The sequence below is a fragment of the Nerophis ophidion genome, linkage group LG04 (assembly GCF_033978795.1).
Source record: "Nerophis ophidion isolate RoL-2023_Sa linkage group LG04, RoL_Noph_v1.0, whole genome shotgun sequence".
Lineage (NCBI taxonomy): Eukaryota > Metazoa > Chordata > Actinopteri > Syngnathiformes > Syngnathidae > Nerophis > Nerophis ophidion.
The window spans coordinates 45,739,971-45,756,240 of NC_084614.1; the positions used below are offsets into that span (position 1 = coordinate 45,739,971).

At 39.4% G+C, this 16,270-nt stretch overlaps 1 protein-coding gene across 4 annotated transcripts in view; it reads right to left on the reverse strand.

Moving 5' to 3' along the window:
- gdpd5a (glycerophosphodiester phosphodiesterase domain containing 5a) overlaps positions 1-16,270 on the reverse strand; it is a 101,767-nt gene that overhangs the window by 43,140 nt on the left and 42,357 nt on the right. For 3 of the 4 annotated variants that reach the window (XM_061898171.1, XM_061898168.1, XM_061898170.1), the window contains exons 7-12: positions 15,037-15,130; positions 12,193-12,338; positions 11,911-11,993; positions 8,625-8,775; positions 4,853-5,083; positions 3,807-3,952 (exon numbers count right to left, since the gene is read on the reverse strand). In XM_061898171.1, coding sequence (XP_061754155.1) covers positions 3,807-3,952; positions 4,853-5,083; positions 8,625-8,775; positions 11,911-11,993; positions 12,193-12,338; positions 15,037-15,130 — 851 coding nt within the window. The remainder of the gene's footprint in view (positions 1-3,806; positions 3,953-4,852; positions 5,084-8,624; positions 8,776-11,910; positions 11,994-12,192; positions 12,339-15,036; positions 15,131-16,270) is intronic. The other variant, XM_061898169.1, reaches the window with a different exon arrangement.

The following is a 16,270-nucleotide window of genomic DNA, read 5'->3' on the forward strand; positions in this document are numbered from 1 at the left end:
CTGAAATATTGCAAGCCTTTTATTATTTTAATATTGCTGATAATGGCATACAGCTTAAGAAAACTCAAAAATCCTATCTCAAAAAATTAGAATATTTCCTCAGACCAAGTAAAAAAAAAAGATTTATAACAGCAAAACAAAATCAAACATTTGAAAATGTCAATTAATGCACTCAGTACTTGGTTGGGAATCCTTTTGCACAGATTACTGCATCAGTGCGGCGTGGCATGGAGGCAATCGGCCTGTGGCATTGCCGAGGTGTTATGGATGCCCAGCATGCTTCAATAGCGGTCTTCAGCTCATTTGCATTATTGGGTCTGGTGTCTTTCAGCTTCTACTTCACAATACCCCACAAATTCTCTATGGGGTTTAGGTCACAGGAGTTGGCAGGCCAATCGAGGACAGTAATGCCATGGTCAGTACACCAGTTACTGCTGGTTTTGGCACTGTGAGCAGGTGCCAGATCATCCTGGAAAATTAAATCATCATCTCCATAGAGCTTTACAACAGATGGAAGCATGTACACAGCTGCATTGACTCTGGACTTGATGAAACACAGTGGACCAAAACCAGCAGCTGACATGGCTCCCCAAACCATTGCTGACTGAGGGAACTTCCGTTGACTAGAGTTCAGGAGTGGCTTAACCATGGGAATATGGCTATTGAAGCTGTATCTGTTGGAAAGCTCTATGGAGATGATGATTTCATTTTCCAGCATGATCTTGCACCTGTCCACAGTGCCAAAACAAGCAGTAACTGGTGTACTGACCATGGCATTACTGTCCTCCATTGGCCTGCCAACTCTCCTGACCTGAACCTCATAGAGAATTTATAAGTTATTGTGAAGAAGAAGCTGAAAGAAACCAGGCCCAATAATGCAAATGAGCTAAAGGCCGCTATTGAAGCATCCTGGGCATCCATAAAACCTCAGCAATGCCACAGGCCAATTGTCTCCATGCCACGCCGCATTGATGCAGTAATCCGTGCAAAAGGATTCCCAACCAAGTACTGAGCGCATTAATTGACATTTTCAAATGTTTGATTTTGTTTTGCTGTTATAAATCTTTTTTTTTACTTGGTCTGAGGAAATATTCTAATTTTTTGAGATAGGATTTTAGAGTTTTCTTAAGCTGCATGCCATAATCAGCAATATTAAAATAATAAAAGGCTTGCAATATTTCAGTTGATGTGTAATGAATCCAGAATGTATGACATTTTCATGTTTTTAGTTGCATTACAGAAAATAAAGGACTTTATCACAATATTCTAATTTTCAGAGACAGTCCTGTATATATATATATATATATATATATATATATATATATATATATATATATATATATATATATATATATATATATATATATGTATATATATATATATATATATATATATATATATATATATATATACATATATATATACATATATATATATATATATGTATGTATATATATATATATATGTGTGTGTATATATACATATATATATATATATATATATATATATATATATATATATATATATATATATATGTATATATATATATAAATAAAATAAATAGTTGAATTTCAGTGTTCATTTATTTACACATATACACACACATAAAAGTCTGATCTACAAACCCCGTTGGGTTGGGAAATTGTGTTAGATGTAAATATAAACAGAATACAATGATTTGCAAATCCTTTTCAACTCATATTCAATTGAATGCACTACAAAGACAAGATATTTGATGTTCAAACTCATAAACTTTATTTTATTTTTTTGCAAATACTAATCAACTTAGAATTTCATGTAGTTGGGAAAGGGCATGTTCACTACTGTGTTACATCACATTTTCTTTTAACGACAATCAATAAACATTTGGGAACCGAGGAAATTAATTGTTGAAGCTTTGAAAGTTGAATTCTTTCCCATTCTTGTTTTATGTAGAGCTTCAACAGTCCGGGGTCTCCGCCGTCGTATTTTACGCTTCATAATGCGCCACACATTTTCGATGGGAGACAGGTCTGGACTGCAGGCGGGCCAGGAAAGTACCCACACTCTTTTTTTACGAAGCCATGCTGTTGTAACATGTGCTAAATGTGGTTTGGCATTGTCTTGCTGAAATAAGCAGGGGCGTCCATGAAAAAGACGGCGCTTGGATGGCAGCATATGTTGTTCCCAAACCTGTATGTACCTTTCAGCATTAATGGTGCCTTCACAGATGTGTAAGTTACCCATGCCTTGGGCACTAATGCACCCCCATACCATCACAGATGCTGGTTTTTTAACTTTAAGTCGATAACAGTCTGGATGGTTCGCTTCCCCTTTGGTCCGGATGACACGATGTCGAATATTTCCAAACTCAATTTGAAATGTGGACTCGTCAGACCACAGCACACTTATCCACTTTGCATCAGTCCATCTTAGATGATCTCGGGTCCAGAGAAGTCAGCATGGATGGCTTCTGGATGTTGTTGATAAATGGCTTTTGCTTTGCATAGTAGAGCTTTAACCTGGACTTACAGATGTAGCGACAAACTGTATTTAGTGACAGTGGTTTTCTGAAGTGTTCCTGAGCCCATGTGGTGATATCCTTTAGATATTGATGTCGGTTTTTGATACGGTGCCGTCTGAGGGATCGATGGTCACGGTCATTCAATGTTGGTTTACGGCCATGCCGCTTACGTGGAGTGATTTCGCCAGATTCTCTGAACCTTTTGATGATATTATGGACCGTAGATGATGAAATCCCTAAATTTCTTGCAATTGTACTTTGAGAAACGTTGTCCTCAAACTGTTTGAGAATTTGCTCACGCAGTTATGGACAAAGGGGTGTACCTAGCCCCATCCTTTCTTGTGAAAGACTGAGCATTTTTTGGGAAGCTGTTTATATACCGAATCATGGCAACCACCTGTTCCCAATTAGCCTGCACACTTGTTGGATGTTCCACATAAGTGTTTGATGAACATTCCTCGACTTTATCAGTATTTATTGCCACCTTTCCCAATTTCTTAGTCATGTGTTGCTGGCATCAAATTATAAAGTTAATGATTATTTGAAAAAAAAATGTTTATCAGTTTGAACATCAAATATGTTGTCTTTGTAGCATATTCAACTGAATATGGGTTGAAAATGATTTACAAATCATTGTATTTTGTATATATTTACATCTAACACAATATCCCAACTCATATGGAAACGGGGTTTGTACAAAATGTTTAGGCAGCATACTCCTTCCCCTTCGAGCTGTCCTAGATGAACTGAAATTATATTTTCCAATAATTTTAGAATTTGTAAGCCTACTTCTGCTTACTCATCGTTGCCATGTCTCTTCTTCGTTGTTCTGCTTCGTCTCTGTTATGTTTTTGTACATTACTACTTGCCGTAGTTTTGAAGCAATGCATGATGGGAATCCGGATGTTGTGTGTCAGTGTATTAACGTGCCGGCTGGAATAAACACACAGACCTATGGATAACGGACACATATATAATAGTCTCCTTTTCAGGTGAGAGAGGACGCTAAAGGCAGTGCCCTTAAGGCACGCTCCCAATATTGTTGTCCGGGTAGAAATTTGGAAAAATTCGGCAGAATGGTTGCCATGGGAGATTTTCGGGAGGGGCACTCATGTTAATATTGGTGCGCTCATGTTAAAAGTGCAATTTCAATATTGAGAATGTGAATTTATAAGAAACAGAGATAAAGCTTTAGCGTAGATTCCATTTTTATTGGCTAGTTCCGTGATTCTGTATTTCGCCTCATGATGTTTTTATAAACCGTTCCATTCGTAGTGCTAAGTGATAGTGAGCTATATCTTACTGTATATCTTTGTGACTGGCCTTGCTGTAGTGAAGGGTCAGGCTTGTGATGCCCCTTTGCCTGATCTCAGATATCGACAGCTTCTCATTGGTCGTCTGCTGAAAGCCTCGAACCCGCCCCCTGTCGGTGTCTGGGGTCCATGTCACCTGGCAAAAAACATGTGACGCACAAAAGACACTGATCAGTTTTGATACAGTGTCCTACATGGTGAATGAATGTGGAGCATTAAATAACATATATTTTCTATATTAATTAGAGTCAAAGGGGAGCTGGAGTCGGACATTTTACAGTACATGCAGACCGATATAATCAAATACTAGTATTTTGCTGATATGGGGCTGATAGCAATATGGCAGTGGTTCTCAACCTTTTTTCAGTGAAGTACCCCCTGTAAACATTTTTTTAATTCAAGTACCCCCTAATCAGAGCAAAGCATTTTTCATTGAAAAAAAAGAGATAAAGAAGTAAAATACAGCACTATGTCATCAGTTTCTGATTGATTAAATTGTGCAAATATTGCTCATTTGTAGTGGTCTGTTTTGAACTATTTTGACAAAATGATTCAGTTATAAATAAAGATTTCTACACATAGAAGTAATCATCAACTTAAAGTGCCCTCTTTGGGGATTGTAAAAGAAATCCATCAGGATTCATGAACTTCATTCTAAAAATTTCTTCACAAAAAAAGAAATCTTTAACATCAATATTTATGGAATATGTCCACATAAAATCAAGCTGTCAACACTGAATATTGCATTGTTGTATTTTTTTTTCACAGTCCATGAACTTACATTTATATTTTGTTGAAGTATTATTCAATAAATATATTTATAAATGATTTTTGGAATATTTGTAAAAAAATCTCACGTACCCCTTGGCATACCTTCAAGTACCCCCATGGGTACGCATACCCCCGTTTGAGAACCACTGTAATATTGGATCGGATGGTTATTATCCTCATGGCAGCCATTTATAAAATGTGGGTATAGGACATGTAAATTCACAACAAGCAGCAAACATATATATAGAAAAGATTTGTGACCTACAGTCCTCACCCTCTTTTGGGAAATTCCTGCTTTTTGCACGGCCCACATCGTGTCCATGAACCAGCTCCGGTAGCGGGGGTGTCCTGGTGGGGGTCTGCGGACGTTAAGCAGCGCCGAGCTGTTGGCTCTGACTGCTAGACGAAGCATTTCCAACAGACTGCAAACCGTCTGGTTGCCTATTCTGCTCCGATCCCTGCCGGTCAACGTCTCTACTGTCCAGTAGGGGTCCCTCTGGGGATGAAGGAAAGAACCAGATACTGAGGGCAGATTCACTCTTACTAGTTTCAGTCAGATTAAAGCATACTATTTAGTTTGCTCTGGTAATATATTTTGTTTGGTCAAGGTCCGCAGGAACGCAGTCCAACAAACCAAGGACCCGGCCAAACAAGCATGCCAAGAATGAATAATCAGTACCTCCATGCCCACAGAGTCTCTTGTATTGTGCCAAGTGTATTTAACTGTTGTGATACCTTTGCACAGATTATTTCTCCCATTGTGGCTTAGTTTTTCTAATTGGGTATCACAATTTTTAATGTACACTTTTGTATCTCTCAGTTCGTCCACTTCACAGCACAGTTTTCATTAACACTGTACATCTCCTTTATTCTCTTTGCATTGGAGTCTTGTGCCATTTCAGAACGGAATATGGACACATACAGTGAGCTACATGATTTATAATCTACAATTAACTTTCACGAGCTCCGAGGCGAGAAAGCAGCTCGCTCATGATGTTAATACGGGAGCATAATGAATCTATCGCTCTTAGATCAATGCGCCGCTGAAATAAGTCCTTAACATTAGTGCTTATAATAACAATATGGCAAGCCAAATACTTGGTTGATATTCAGGTCACGAAATGTAAATGGATTATTGTTGTTAATTAGGTTTTATGGTCGAAATAGGCGTCATGGCTCCCATTCACTCATTTGTAAGCGGACTTTATTTATGTTTTTATAATAGCCAGAATGCATTTGAAAAAATACATATGTGTTCTTGTCTCTTATAGGGATTGTAAGTTATAGGCAACATAACACATGACCTCTCCACGACTACTTGGAGTAGCGTGTGTCACAATGAACTCGGGCTGCTGTCACAGGGTCATCAATCATTCAAAGTTGTCTTATTTAACCCTTAATCACAAATGTCTCAAAGGGCTGCACAAGCCACGACATCCTCAGTTCAGATCCCACATCAAGTCAAGAAAAAACTCAACCCAATGGGAACAATGAGAAACCCTGGAAGGGACTCCCGATGTTGGAACCCCCGCCCTCATTCGACATTATTTTAGTGTGCGGGAGTACCATAACTTTGGAGGTGGTAACGAAGCACAGTCAAGATAGCAGCAACAAGACTTTAGCTATCACAAAAAGAAAATGCATATTGTGTTGATGTGTTTGTAAAAAGACGAAACCAGGTATTTAGAGAAATTTTGGCTGGCGGACTGGCTAAAATGAGAGTCAAATCTATTTTTCCCACCACTTTGTCTCTTTGTTGTTTGCTAGTTAGCAAACAAGCTAACTATCTTACCGAGAAGAGTCAAAGAATGCATCCTCAAGATGTCCAACATGCCTCTGCTTTAAATGTCACCGTATCACAGACGTACTGCCATGAAAAGCAAGGTCCGCTTGATGTGTTTAGGATGAAATCCATCCATCCATCCATCTAATATTTTCTTAATTTCCATGTTTTCAACCCATCTAATATTTTCTTAATTTTCCATGTTTTCAACCCAGGTCTTGTTGCCGGAAACCACAGACATTATCCTCGTCCTGTTGCTGCTGGTCACCTGTCATTTGTTCATTTTCATTGAGAAAAACATGAGCAGTGACGTCACCGTCTATGAATTTGTCAGCCACATATTTTATTGTAGATTGTTCTTAAACCAACAATAAACCCCGTAATAATGCGACCAAAATATCCAGTCTTACTCCCTAGCATTAGCTTATAACTAGAAATTTACAAAACTTTGTTTTTCCAAAAATGGGAAGTAGGAAAGTAATTGTGAAGGACAGTGCATGGAAGAAGCAGATGATATTCAATTAATTAAAGAAATACATTGTCATGATCTGTTGCCTGGGGTCATGTTATTTTTAGTTTACTGTTCATGTCTGTTCTTTTGCTCCCTTCCTTGCCATTGGCACCGATTTTTTGCAGCTGCCTCTGGTTAGTGGTCAGGACGCTCACCTGCTCCTGATCACTAATCAGAGAGTTATTTATAGCTGCCTCGCACTTCACTCAGTCTGGCAGTCTTGTTGACTTCAGACCGGTTGCCCTGACATCTCATGTCATGAAGGTCCGCGAGAGACTTGTACTGGCCTCAGCTGAGATCCCTGGTGGCTCCTTCCCTGAACCCTCTACAGTTTGGGTATCAGCCCCATGTTGGGGTGGATGATACTGTTATCTACCTGCTGCATTATGCTCACTCTCACCGGGATGGTGGGAGGGGCACTGTGAGGATCATGTTCTTTAATTTCTCCAGTGCCTTTAACACTATTCAGCCAATTCTGATGAGTGACAAGATGCTCAGGGTGGGTGTCAGTTCATCCATTGTCTCCTGGATCACTGATTACTTGTCTGACACGCCCCAGATTGTGCGACTGGGGTGCTCTCTGTCGGATACTGTGGGCAGTGGTGTAGGTGTGCCCCTGTGGAGCCAGTCAACATCCAGGGCCGGGAGGTGGCAGTAGTTGGGTAGTGCAAGTACCTGGGATTTCACTTGAACAGCAGACTGGACTGGAAAGCTTCAAACAAGAAGGGCATGAGCAGACTCGTTTTCCTGAGGAAAGTGTGCAGCAAGCTGTTGGAGATTGTTTTCAGTCTATTGTGGCCAGTGCCCTGTATTTTGCAGTGGTTTGTTGAGGGAGCAGCATCAGCAAAATGGACTTATACCGGATAGACAGACTGATCCGGAAAGCCGGCCAAACTATTTCCACGCAGTTGGAAGTGTTGAGTTAGTGAGGGATAGGAGGACACTGAACAATTCTGCCCACCAACTCCACCAGACGATTGAGGGACAGCGGAGCTCATACTCCAATAGGCTCCTTCAGCTTCTTTCCCACACTGTGCGATTCAAGAGCTCCTTCATCCCACACTCCATCCAGCTGTAAAATCACTCGCCATACAGAAATAATGATATTTGTCTTTTAGCTACCTCTCTTTGTTTATAATGTATAATTTTTGCTGGATTTACTCTTTATTTTATGCTGCCCATTTTTTGCTGCAGCTGTTACATATACTATATATAACATTGTACGTGGTAATTGGGATTTTTTATACATTGCAAATATTATATAATAATATAATATAATAATGTCATATCAGTTTATATCATATACTGTATATATAATATGTAAACATTACATATGTTTTATTTTATATTGCTACTATGGTATTTTATTTTAGTCTACTTTATACCTTTTTGTTTTCACCCTCTTTTTGTGCCCTTTCGATCCTTTGTAACTGAGCTACCGTATGGAACAATTTCCCTTGTGGATCATTAAAGTTTGTTTAAGTCTAAATCTATATAAAAGTTTGTTTTTCTTCTTAAACGGCATCTCTTCATGTCAAAATTGTGATGTTTTGGGTGGGGGACAAACACTGATTAAACTGATTTTAATGATTTTTTTAACTGTAAACACTGTTTCGCAATGTAAGTTTTTGGAGATAAAAAAACAACTAAATTAGTATCCCAAGTTACTACTATTTTTTTGGACGTTGACGGATTCAAAGAGGAATAAAGTCACACTTTAGTTTTAGTTTTGAGTTATCTTACCTCCAGAAACCACCGGCCTGCGTTGAGCGACCGTAAATCTGTCCAGTTGAAGGACGTAGCGTCGTCATGCTGTCTGTCTGGAAAGACCCTCTTGACGTCAGTGGTTCGTCTCAAGGTGCGATCTCGCATGAGGAACGGAACCCCGTCCACACTAGACAAAACACACAACAGAAGATGGTGTCACCTTCCCTAAACCAGGACTGTTGATATCAGTTTGTGTGCTGACAAGATGGAAATATAATCATGAGCAAAACCATAAATCACGCAAGGCACTTTGGGTACATTTATACCCTATGTAGATAACCCGGTGACTGCACAACTTTGTTTTGAGGAAGTATGAAGGAAGGCAAAATTCAATCAGGGGTGGACACAGGCTTTAAACACTCCTTCAACGAGAGGCATTTTGCATTTATACAATAAATGCTACAGAGTACCTAGGTCTGAATGGTGACCTGGATTTATTTCCTTTTTGGTATAATTATTGTTCCTTGAAATTGTGAGTTTTGTTTTCTCTCACAAAGGTCCTTTGAGACTTAATACTTATTAGAATACAAATGTTCAGGTACAAACCCCATTTCCATATGAGTTGGGAAATTGTGTTAGATGTAAATATAAACAGAATGTAATGATTTGCAAATTATTTTCAACCCATATTCAGTTGAATATGCTATAAAGACAACATATTTGATGTTCAAACTGATAAAAAAAATTTTTTTGCAAATAATCTTTTTTTTTTTGCAAATTATTATTTTTGCAAATAATCATTAACTTAAGAATTTGATGCCAGCAACACGTGACAAAGAAGTAGGGAAAGGTGGCAATAAAAACTGATAAAGTTGAGGAATGCTCATCAATCACTTATTTGGAACATCCCACAGGTGTGCAGGCTAATTGGGAACATGTGGGTGCCATGATTGGGTATAAAAACAGCTTCTCAAAAAATGCTCAGTCTTTCACAAAAAAGGATGGGGCGAGCTGCACCCCTTTGTCCACAACTGCATGAGAACAACGTTTCTCAAAGTGCAATTGCAAGAAATTTTGGGATTTCAACATCTACGGTCCATAATATCGTCAAAAGGTTCAGAGAATCTGGAGAAATCACTCCAAGTAAGCGGCATGGCCGGAAGCCAACATTGAAGGACTGTGACCTTCGATTCTTCAGACGGCATGCTATCAAAAACCGACATTCATCTCTAAAGGATATCACCACATGGGCTCAGGAACACTTCAGAAAACTACTGTCACTAAATACAGTTGTTCGCAACATCTGTAAGTGCAAGTTAAAGCTCTACTATGCAAAGCAAAAGCCATTTATCAACGACATCCAGAAAAGACGCCAGCTTCTCTGAGCCGAGACTATCTAAGATGGACTGATGCAAAGTGGAAAAAACTTCTGTGGTCTGACGAGTCCACATTTTAAATTGTTTTTGGAAATATTCGACATCGTGTCATCCGGACCAAAGGGGAAACGAACCATCCAGACTGTTATCGACGCAAAGTTCAAAAGCCAGCATCTGTGATGGTATGGGGGTGCATTAGTGCCCAAGGCATGGGTAACTTACACATCTGTGAAGGCACCATTAATGTTGAAAGGTACATACAGGTTTTGGAAAAACTTATGCTGCCATCTAAACACCGTCTTTTTTATGGACGCCCCTGCTTATTTCAGCAGGACAAAGCCAAGCCACATTCAGCACGTGTTACAACAGCGTGGCTTCGTAAAAAAAGAGTGCTGGTACTTTCCTGGCCCGCCTGCAGTCCAGACCTGTTTCCCATTGAAAATGTGTGGTGTATTATGAAGCGTAAAATACAACAGCGGAGACCCCGGACTGTTGAACGACTGAAGCTCTACATAAAACAAGAATGGGAAAGAATTCCACTTTCAAAGCTTCAACAATTAGTTTCCTCAGTTTCCAAACTTTTATTGAGTGTTGTTAAAAGAAAAGGTGATGTAACACAGTGGTGAACAGGCCCTTTCCCAACTACTTTGGCATGTGTTGCAGCCATGAAGTTCCAAGTTAATTATTATTTGCAAAAAAATAACAAAGTTTATTAGTTTGAACATCAAATATCTTGTCTTTGTAGTGCATTTAATTGAATATGGGTTGAAAAAGATTTGCAAATCATTGTATTCCGTTTATATTCACAACTAACACAATTTCCCAACTCATATGGAAACGGGGTTTGTATATGCTATGTATAATTTATTGTCTGTCGAGTTGAATATGCTGGATTGGGAAATAGGGACATATTTTCCATTGGTTGTGTAAAGTCTGTAATATTTGTAATTATTTTCCTTTCATTAGCAGGTTATGCTGATCATGTGACCACCCACCTGCTCACAATGAACAGCTGCTTCTAATTACCCACCTATTTATCGATGAGAAAAGTTGACCAACAAACACTTTGCCGTTGCCCTGACGTAGGCCTTTCAGGCTGAAACGCATTGGCATGTTTTATTCGAGTAGCCAAGTACTATAAAAGGCATTGTAATCATTATCTTTTACAGCAGTGATGTACCCCCTGTGAACATTTTTTTTTACTTCAAGTACCCTCTAATCAGAACAAAGCATATTTGGTTGAAAAAAAAGATAAAGAAGTAAAATACAGCACTATGTCATGTTTCTGATTTATTAAATTTAATAACAGTGCAAAATATTGCTCATTTGTAGTGGTCTTTCTTGAACTATTTGAAAAAAATATATAAAAATAACAAAAAAAATTGCTGAAAAATAAACAAGTGATTTAATTATAAATAAAGATTTCCACACATAGAAGTAATCATCAACTTAAAGTGCCCTCTTTGGGGATTGTAATAGAGATCCATCTGGATTCATGAACTTAATTCTAAACATTTCTTCACAAAAAATAATTCTTTAACATCAATATTTATGGAATATGTCCACAAAAAATCTAGCTGTCAACACTGAATATTGCATTTCTTTTCACAGTTTATGAACTTACATTCATATTTTGTTGAAGTATTATTCAATAAATATATTTCTAAAGGATTTTTGAATTGTTGCTCTTTTTAGAATATTTAAAAAAAATCTCACCTACCCCTTGGCATACCTGTAAGTACCCCCAGGGGTACGTGTACCCCTATTTGAGAACCACTGTTTTAGAGTGCCTCAGATTTTTTATTTTAAGTTTCTCTTGGATCCCTAAACTTAAGAGCACCGGAGGAACACATTTTGCTACACCTAAGCAGCACTCCATGCATTTTGCTTTTAATTGCACATATAAATAGCTTATGAAATATGGATGAAAATGTCTGCTTAGTGACCTGAGAGTGACGTCAGCCTCCAGGGAGATGGCTCCATGCTGGAGGGCTCTGTTGAACGACACCATGGTGTTTTCTGGGGCCAGCTGGAGCACAGACAACATTTGAATGAACACATTTCCACAGACTCTTCATTTTTTCTCATTTATGATGTCCACCATTACATGTTTAGGTGTGGGACCAAGAACAATTACCACACAAGTGTGATACCAATACCTGTACCGACTAAGTCACCTAACAGGTTATAGTGAGGTGATGATTAAACTCTTGACTGGGTCAACTCACCATTGGTGCTCCTCGTCGGCCAATAACATCTGGTCGAGGTTTGAGGCTGGGGCTGTCCATTATACAGGGACAGGAAAATGAGAGCGGTGCCAAATATAGGGTCAGGAGAATGATGGCGTAGATGATTAATATTGTCATTTGGAAATCTAAGAGAGAAAAAAATTTAGATTTCTTTAATTAATATTTTTTCTTTTTTGGATGGGAGTCAATGCGGCATAATTACTCTTCTTTTAAATAAGGCACCGCATTTATTTTTAGTCCCTGGCTGACAAGCTAGCAGCTAATCATGTGACTCCATATACAGTGGGGAGCAGATTCCCGAAGCTAATAATACCGGGGCTGTTAAGTTTCTGAAAGACGAAAGTGAGAGTTGTGATATACTGGAACGAACCAAATCCATTGACTGGCTCATTGACATGAACGATTGGTTTATATTTATTTGAAGCGTGACAGTGATGAAAGTTAGATTTACATCTCTACCAAGGCAGAAACAGCGGCAGCTTTGCACAGACTGGGTGTGCGTCTCCTTTCTGCTCTGACTGGAATGGAATTAAACGTTAATGTCATTGCATTGAAAAGTACAATGAAATGTGTTTTTAGTACAAGCTGTCTAAAAGCAGACATACAGGGACCGCCTGTGAGGTACGGCTCAAAGAGCTCACAAGAGCTCTGCTTGTACGTTGAGGACATTAGAGTGATGTGCACTTTTATGTCTCCAAAACATCCCAAAAAACTCGCTTTTGAGAAAGTCACTAAAGGAGTTGGAAAGTTCCTAGATTTATCAAGAAAGTCACCGCGTTGACAAAACTGCACTGAGTTGTGTCAAAAAAAAAGATGTAAAGACCTGCTTTAGGTCGCTTTTGATTGGTTTACACTGCATGGTGCCTTCTGTGGTTGGCTAGATTTAGGCACAAGGATTATGGATTGGTCTGTGATTGGTTCTTTCGGTAAATCAATCAGAATTACTCGAACTATGGCAGGCCGCATTGAAACAAATGTATTATTGTGAAAAAATAAATATAGAGTAGTGAATGGGGAAAAATAAGCGTGATAAATGTCAAGTGTGGCATGTGATGGGAAAAGGGTTAGATTGCATGACTGTCACGCTCAAAGAGTGAGGCTTGGCAGCTATGTAATAAAAAAACACCTTTATTACAGAAAGGGACGGCGTGGCGCAGTGGGAGAGTGGCCGTGCGCAACCCGAGGGTCACTGGTTCAAATCCCACCTCGAACCAACCTCGTCACGTCCGTTGTGTCCTGAGCAAGACACTTCACCCTTGCTCCTGATGGGTGGTGGTTGGCGCCTTGCATGGCAGCTCCCTCCATCAGTGTGTGAATGTGTGTGTGAATGGGTAAATGTGGAAGTAGTGTCAAAGCGCTTTGAGTACCTTGAAGGTAGAAAAGCGCTATACAAGTACAACCCATTTAAAATAAACTGAATTTCTTAGTATCTTTAGTTTCATTATCACATAACATTATCACTTAAGAATAATGTTACACACTGAGAGCCAGCCAAGAGCAGGCCAGCTGTTTGCTAAGCTAGGTGTTAAAGGGGAACATTAACACCAAACCTATGCAAGCGTCAATATATACCTTGATGTTGCAGAAAAAAGACCATGTATTTTTTTAACCGATTTCCGAACTCTAAATGGGTGAATTTTGGCAAATTAAACGCCTTTCTGTTTATCGGTCTTTTAGCGATGACGTCAGAACGTGACGTCACCGAGGTAATACACCCGCCATTTTCATTTTCACATTACAAACACCGGGTCTGAGCTCTGTTATTTTCCGTTTTTTCGACTATTTTTTGGAACCTTGGAGACATCATGCCTCGTCGGTGTGTTGTTGGAGTAACAACACTAACAGGGAGGGATTCAAGTTGCACCACTGGCAAGAAATCTGTCGCCAGACCCCCATTGAGTTTGCCAGAGTGTCTGCACATTTTACCGGCGATGCTAAGGCAGACATGGCACAGAGATGTATGGATAACCTGCAGATGCATTTGCAACGATTAAGTCAACGAAATCACAAAGGTTAGTTTTGTTGATGTTGTTGACTTATGTGCTAATCAGACATATTTGGTCACGGCATGACTGCCAGCTAATCGATGTTAACATGCTATTTACGCTAGCTGTATGTACATTTGAAACTAGATACCCACATTTAATGCGAAACAAACACTTACCAATCGACGGATTTAAGTTGCTCAAGGGTCACAAGATGCGAAAGTCCTGATCGTTTGGTCTGCACATTTTACCGGCGATGCTAATAAGGCAACCATGCTATGGGCCACTTTATTAGGTACACCCATGCTATGGCCGAATAGCGTCGATAGCTATTCGCTCAATAGCTTCAATTTCTTCTTCAATTTCATTTTCGCTATCTGCCTCCATACTCTGACAATCTGTATCAATACATGTGTAATCTGTTGAATCGCTTAAGCCGCTGAAATCCAAGTCTGAATCCTAGCTAATGTCGCTATATCTTGCTGTTCTATTCGCCGTTGTTTGTTTGTATTGGCAGCCCTGTATGACGTCACAGGAAAATGGACAGTGGATTTACGGTTAGCGAAAGTCAGACACTTTAAAGCTTTTTTTAGGGAAATTCCGGGAGGTGTACATTTTGAAAAAAACTTCGAAAAATAAAACAAGCCACTGGGAACTGATTTTTATTGTTTTTAACCCTTTTGAAATTGTGATAATTTTCCCCTTTAAGTAGCACAAATGAATAAGTGCTTAGTAAGGTTTAAGAAATGTAGATGGAAGATGGCGGAGCTCTGGGCTCACCAAATACTTTTCTAGTACTGCCGTTGAAAGCGGAAGTCAAACAGAAGCAATGACTTACTGGATCTTTCTCTGCGGACCACATATCCAGCTACCAGCCAGCTGAGAGCTGTGATGGTTGTTAGCGCTCCAATGTGCAGGAAAGGTGCTGTGGACTGACATGGAAACTATTTGTGAAAACCATATTCAGACATTTGAGATTGTTTACTGATTTAACAACTAATGACAATGTTGGTGGACCAGATAATCCAAACTGATTCTGTGATATATCGTTCTGGCTCAATAAGGATCAACAGAGGGCCCAACATACAAGTTATTGTAACAATAATGTGGGATATTATTTCTTGGTCCTACAAGTCTGCTTGAGTTTAATGTGTTTTTTCACTCAACAAATATTCAAGAAACATTTACTGTGATCTATGGGATGAATTGAAATTAATTCATGTTTGCAAAAGTATCAATGTAAGCAGCCTGATGTTTCATACTGTACAATAAAGCTTGTTCACAGCTCACCCTGCTCCCTCTCTGAATAACAATACAACTTTCATTACATTTGAATACTTGTTTGTGTATAATTCATCCTTTCAGAAACAGCCTACCATATTAGCTAGAGGGATGGCGTGGCTTAGTTGGTAGAGCGGCCGTGCCAGCAACCTGAGAGTTACTGATTCGATCCCCGGCTTCCGCTATCCTGGTCATGCCCGTTGTTTTCTTGAGCAAGACACTTCACCCTTGCTCCTGATGGGTTGTGGTTAGGGCCTTGCATGACAGCACCACCATCAGTGTGTGAATGTGTGTGTGAATGGGTGAATGTGGAAATAGTGTGAAAGTGCTTCGAGTACCTTGAAGGTAGATTAACACTATACAAGTATAGCCCATTTATCATCGAGTTAGCATTAAACCCGCCTCCCCCACATCCATCGAAAGTCTGTTCTACACTACACTACCTCATCCCGAAAGGGCACTTTTGCATGGGTTTTGACTCCCAAGAGGACATTAAAGTATACATTTTGGGTCCTAAGACTGCACTTAAGTTAGTTTTGGCTGTCAAAAAATCACTTTAAATGGTAAAATGGTAAATGGGTTGTACTTGTATAGCGCTTTTCTACCTTCAAGGTACTCAAAGCGCTTTGACACTACTTCCACATTCACCCATTCACACACACATTCACACACTGATGGAGGGAGCTGCCATGCAATGAGCTAACCAGCACCCATCAGGAGCAAAGGTGATGTGTCTTGCTCAGGACACAACGGACATGACGAGGATTGTACTAGGTGGGATTTGAACCAGG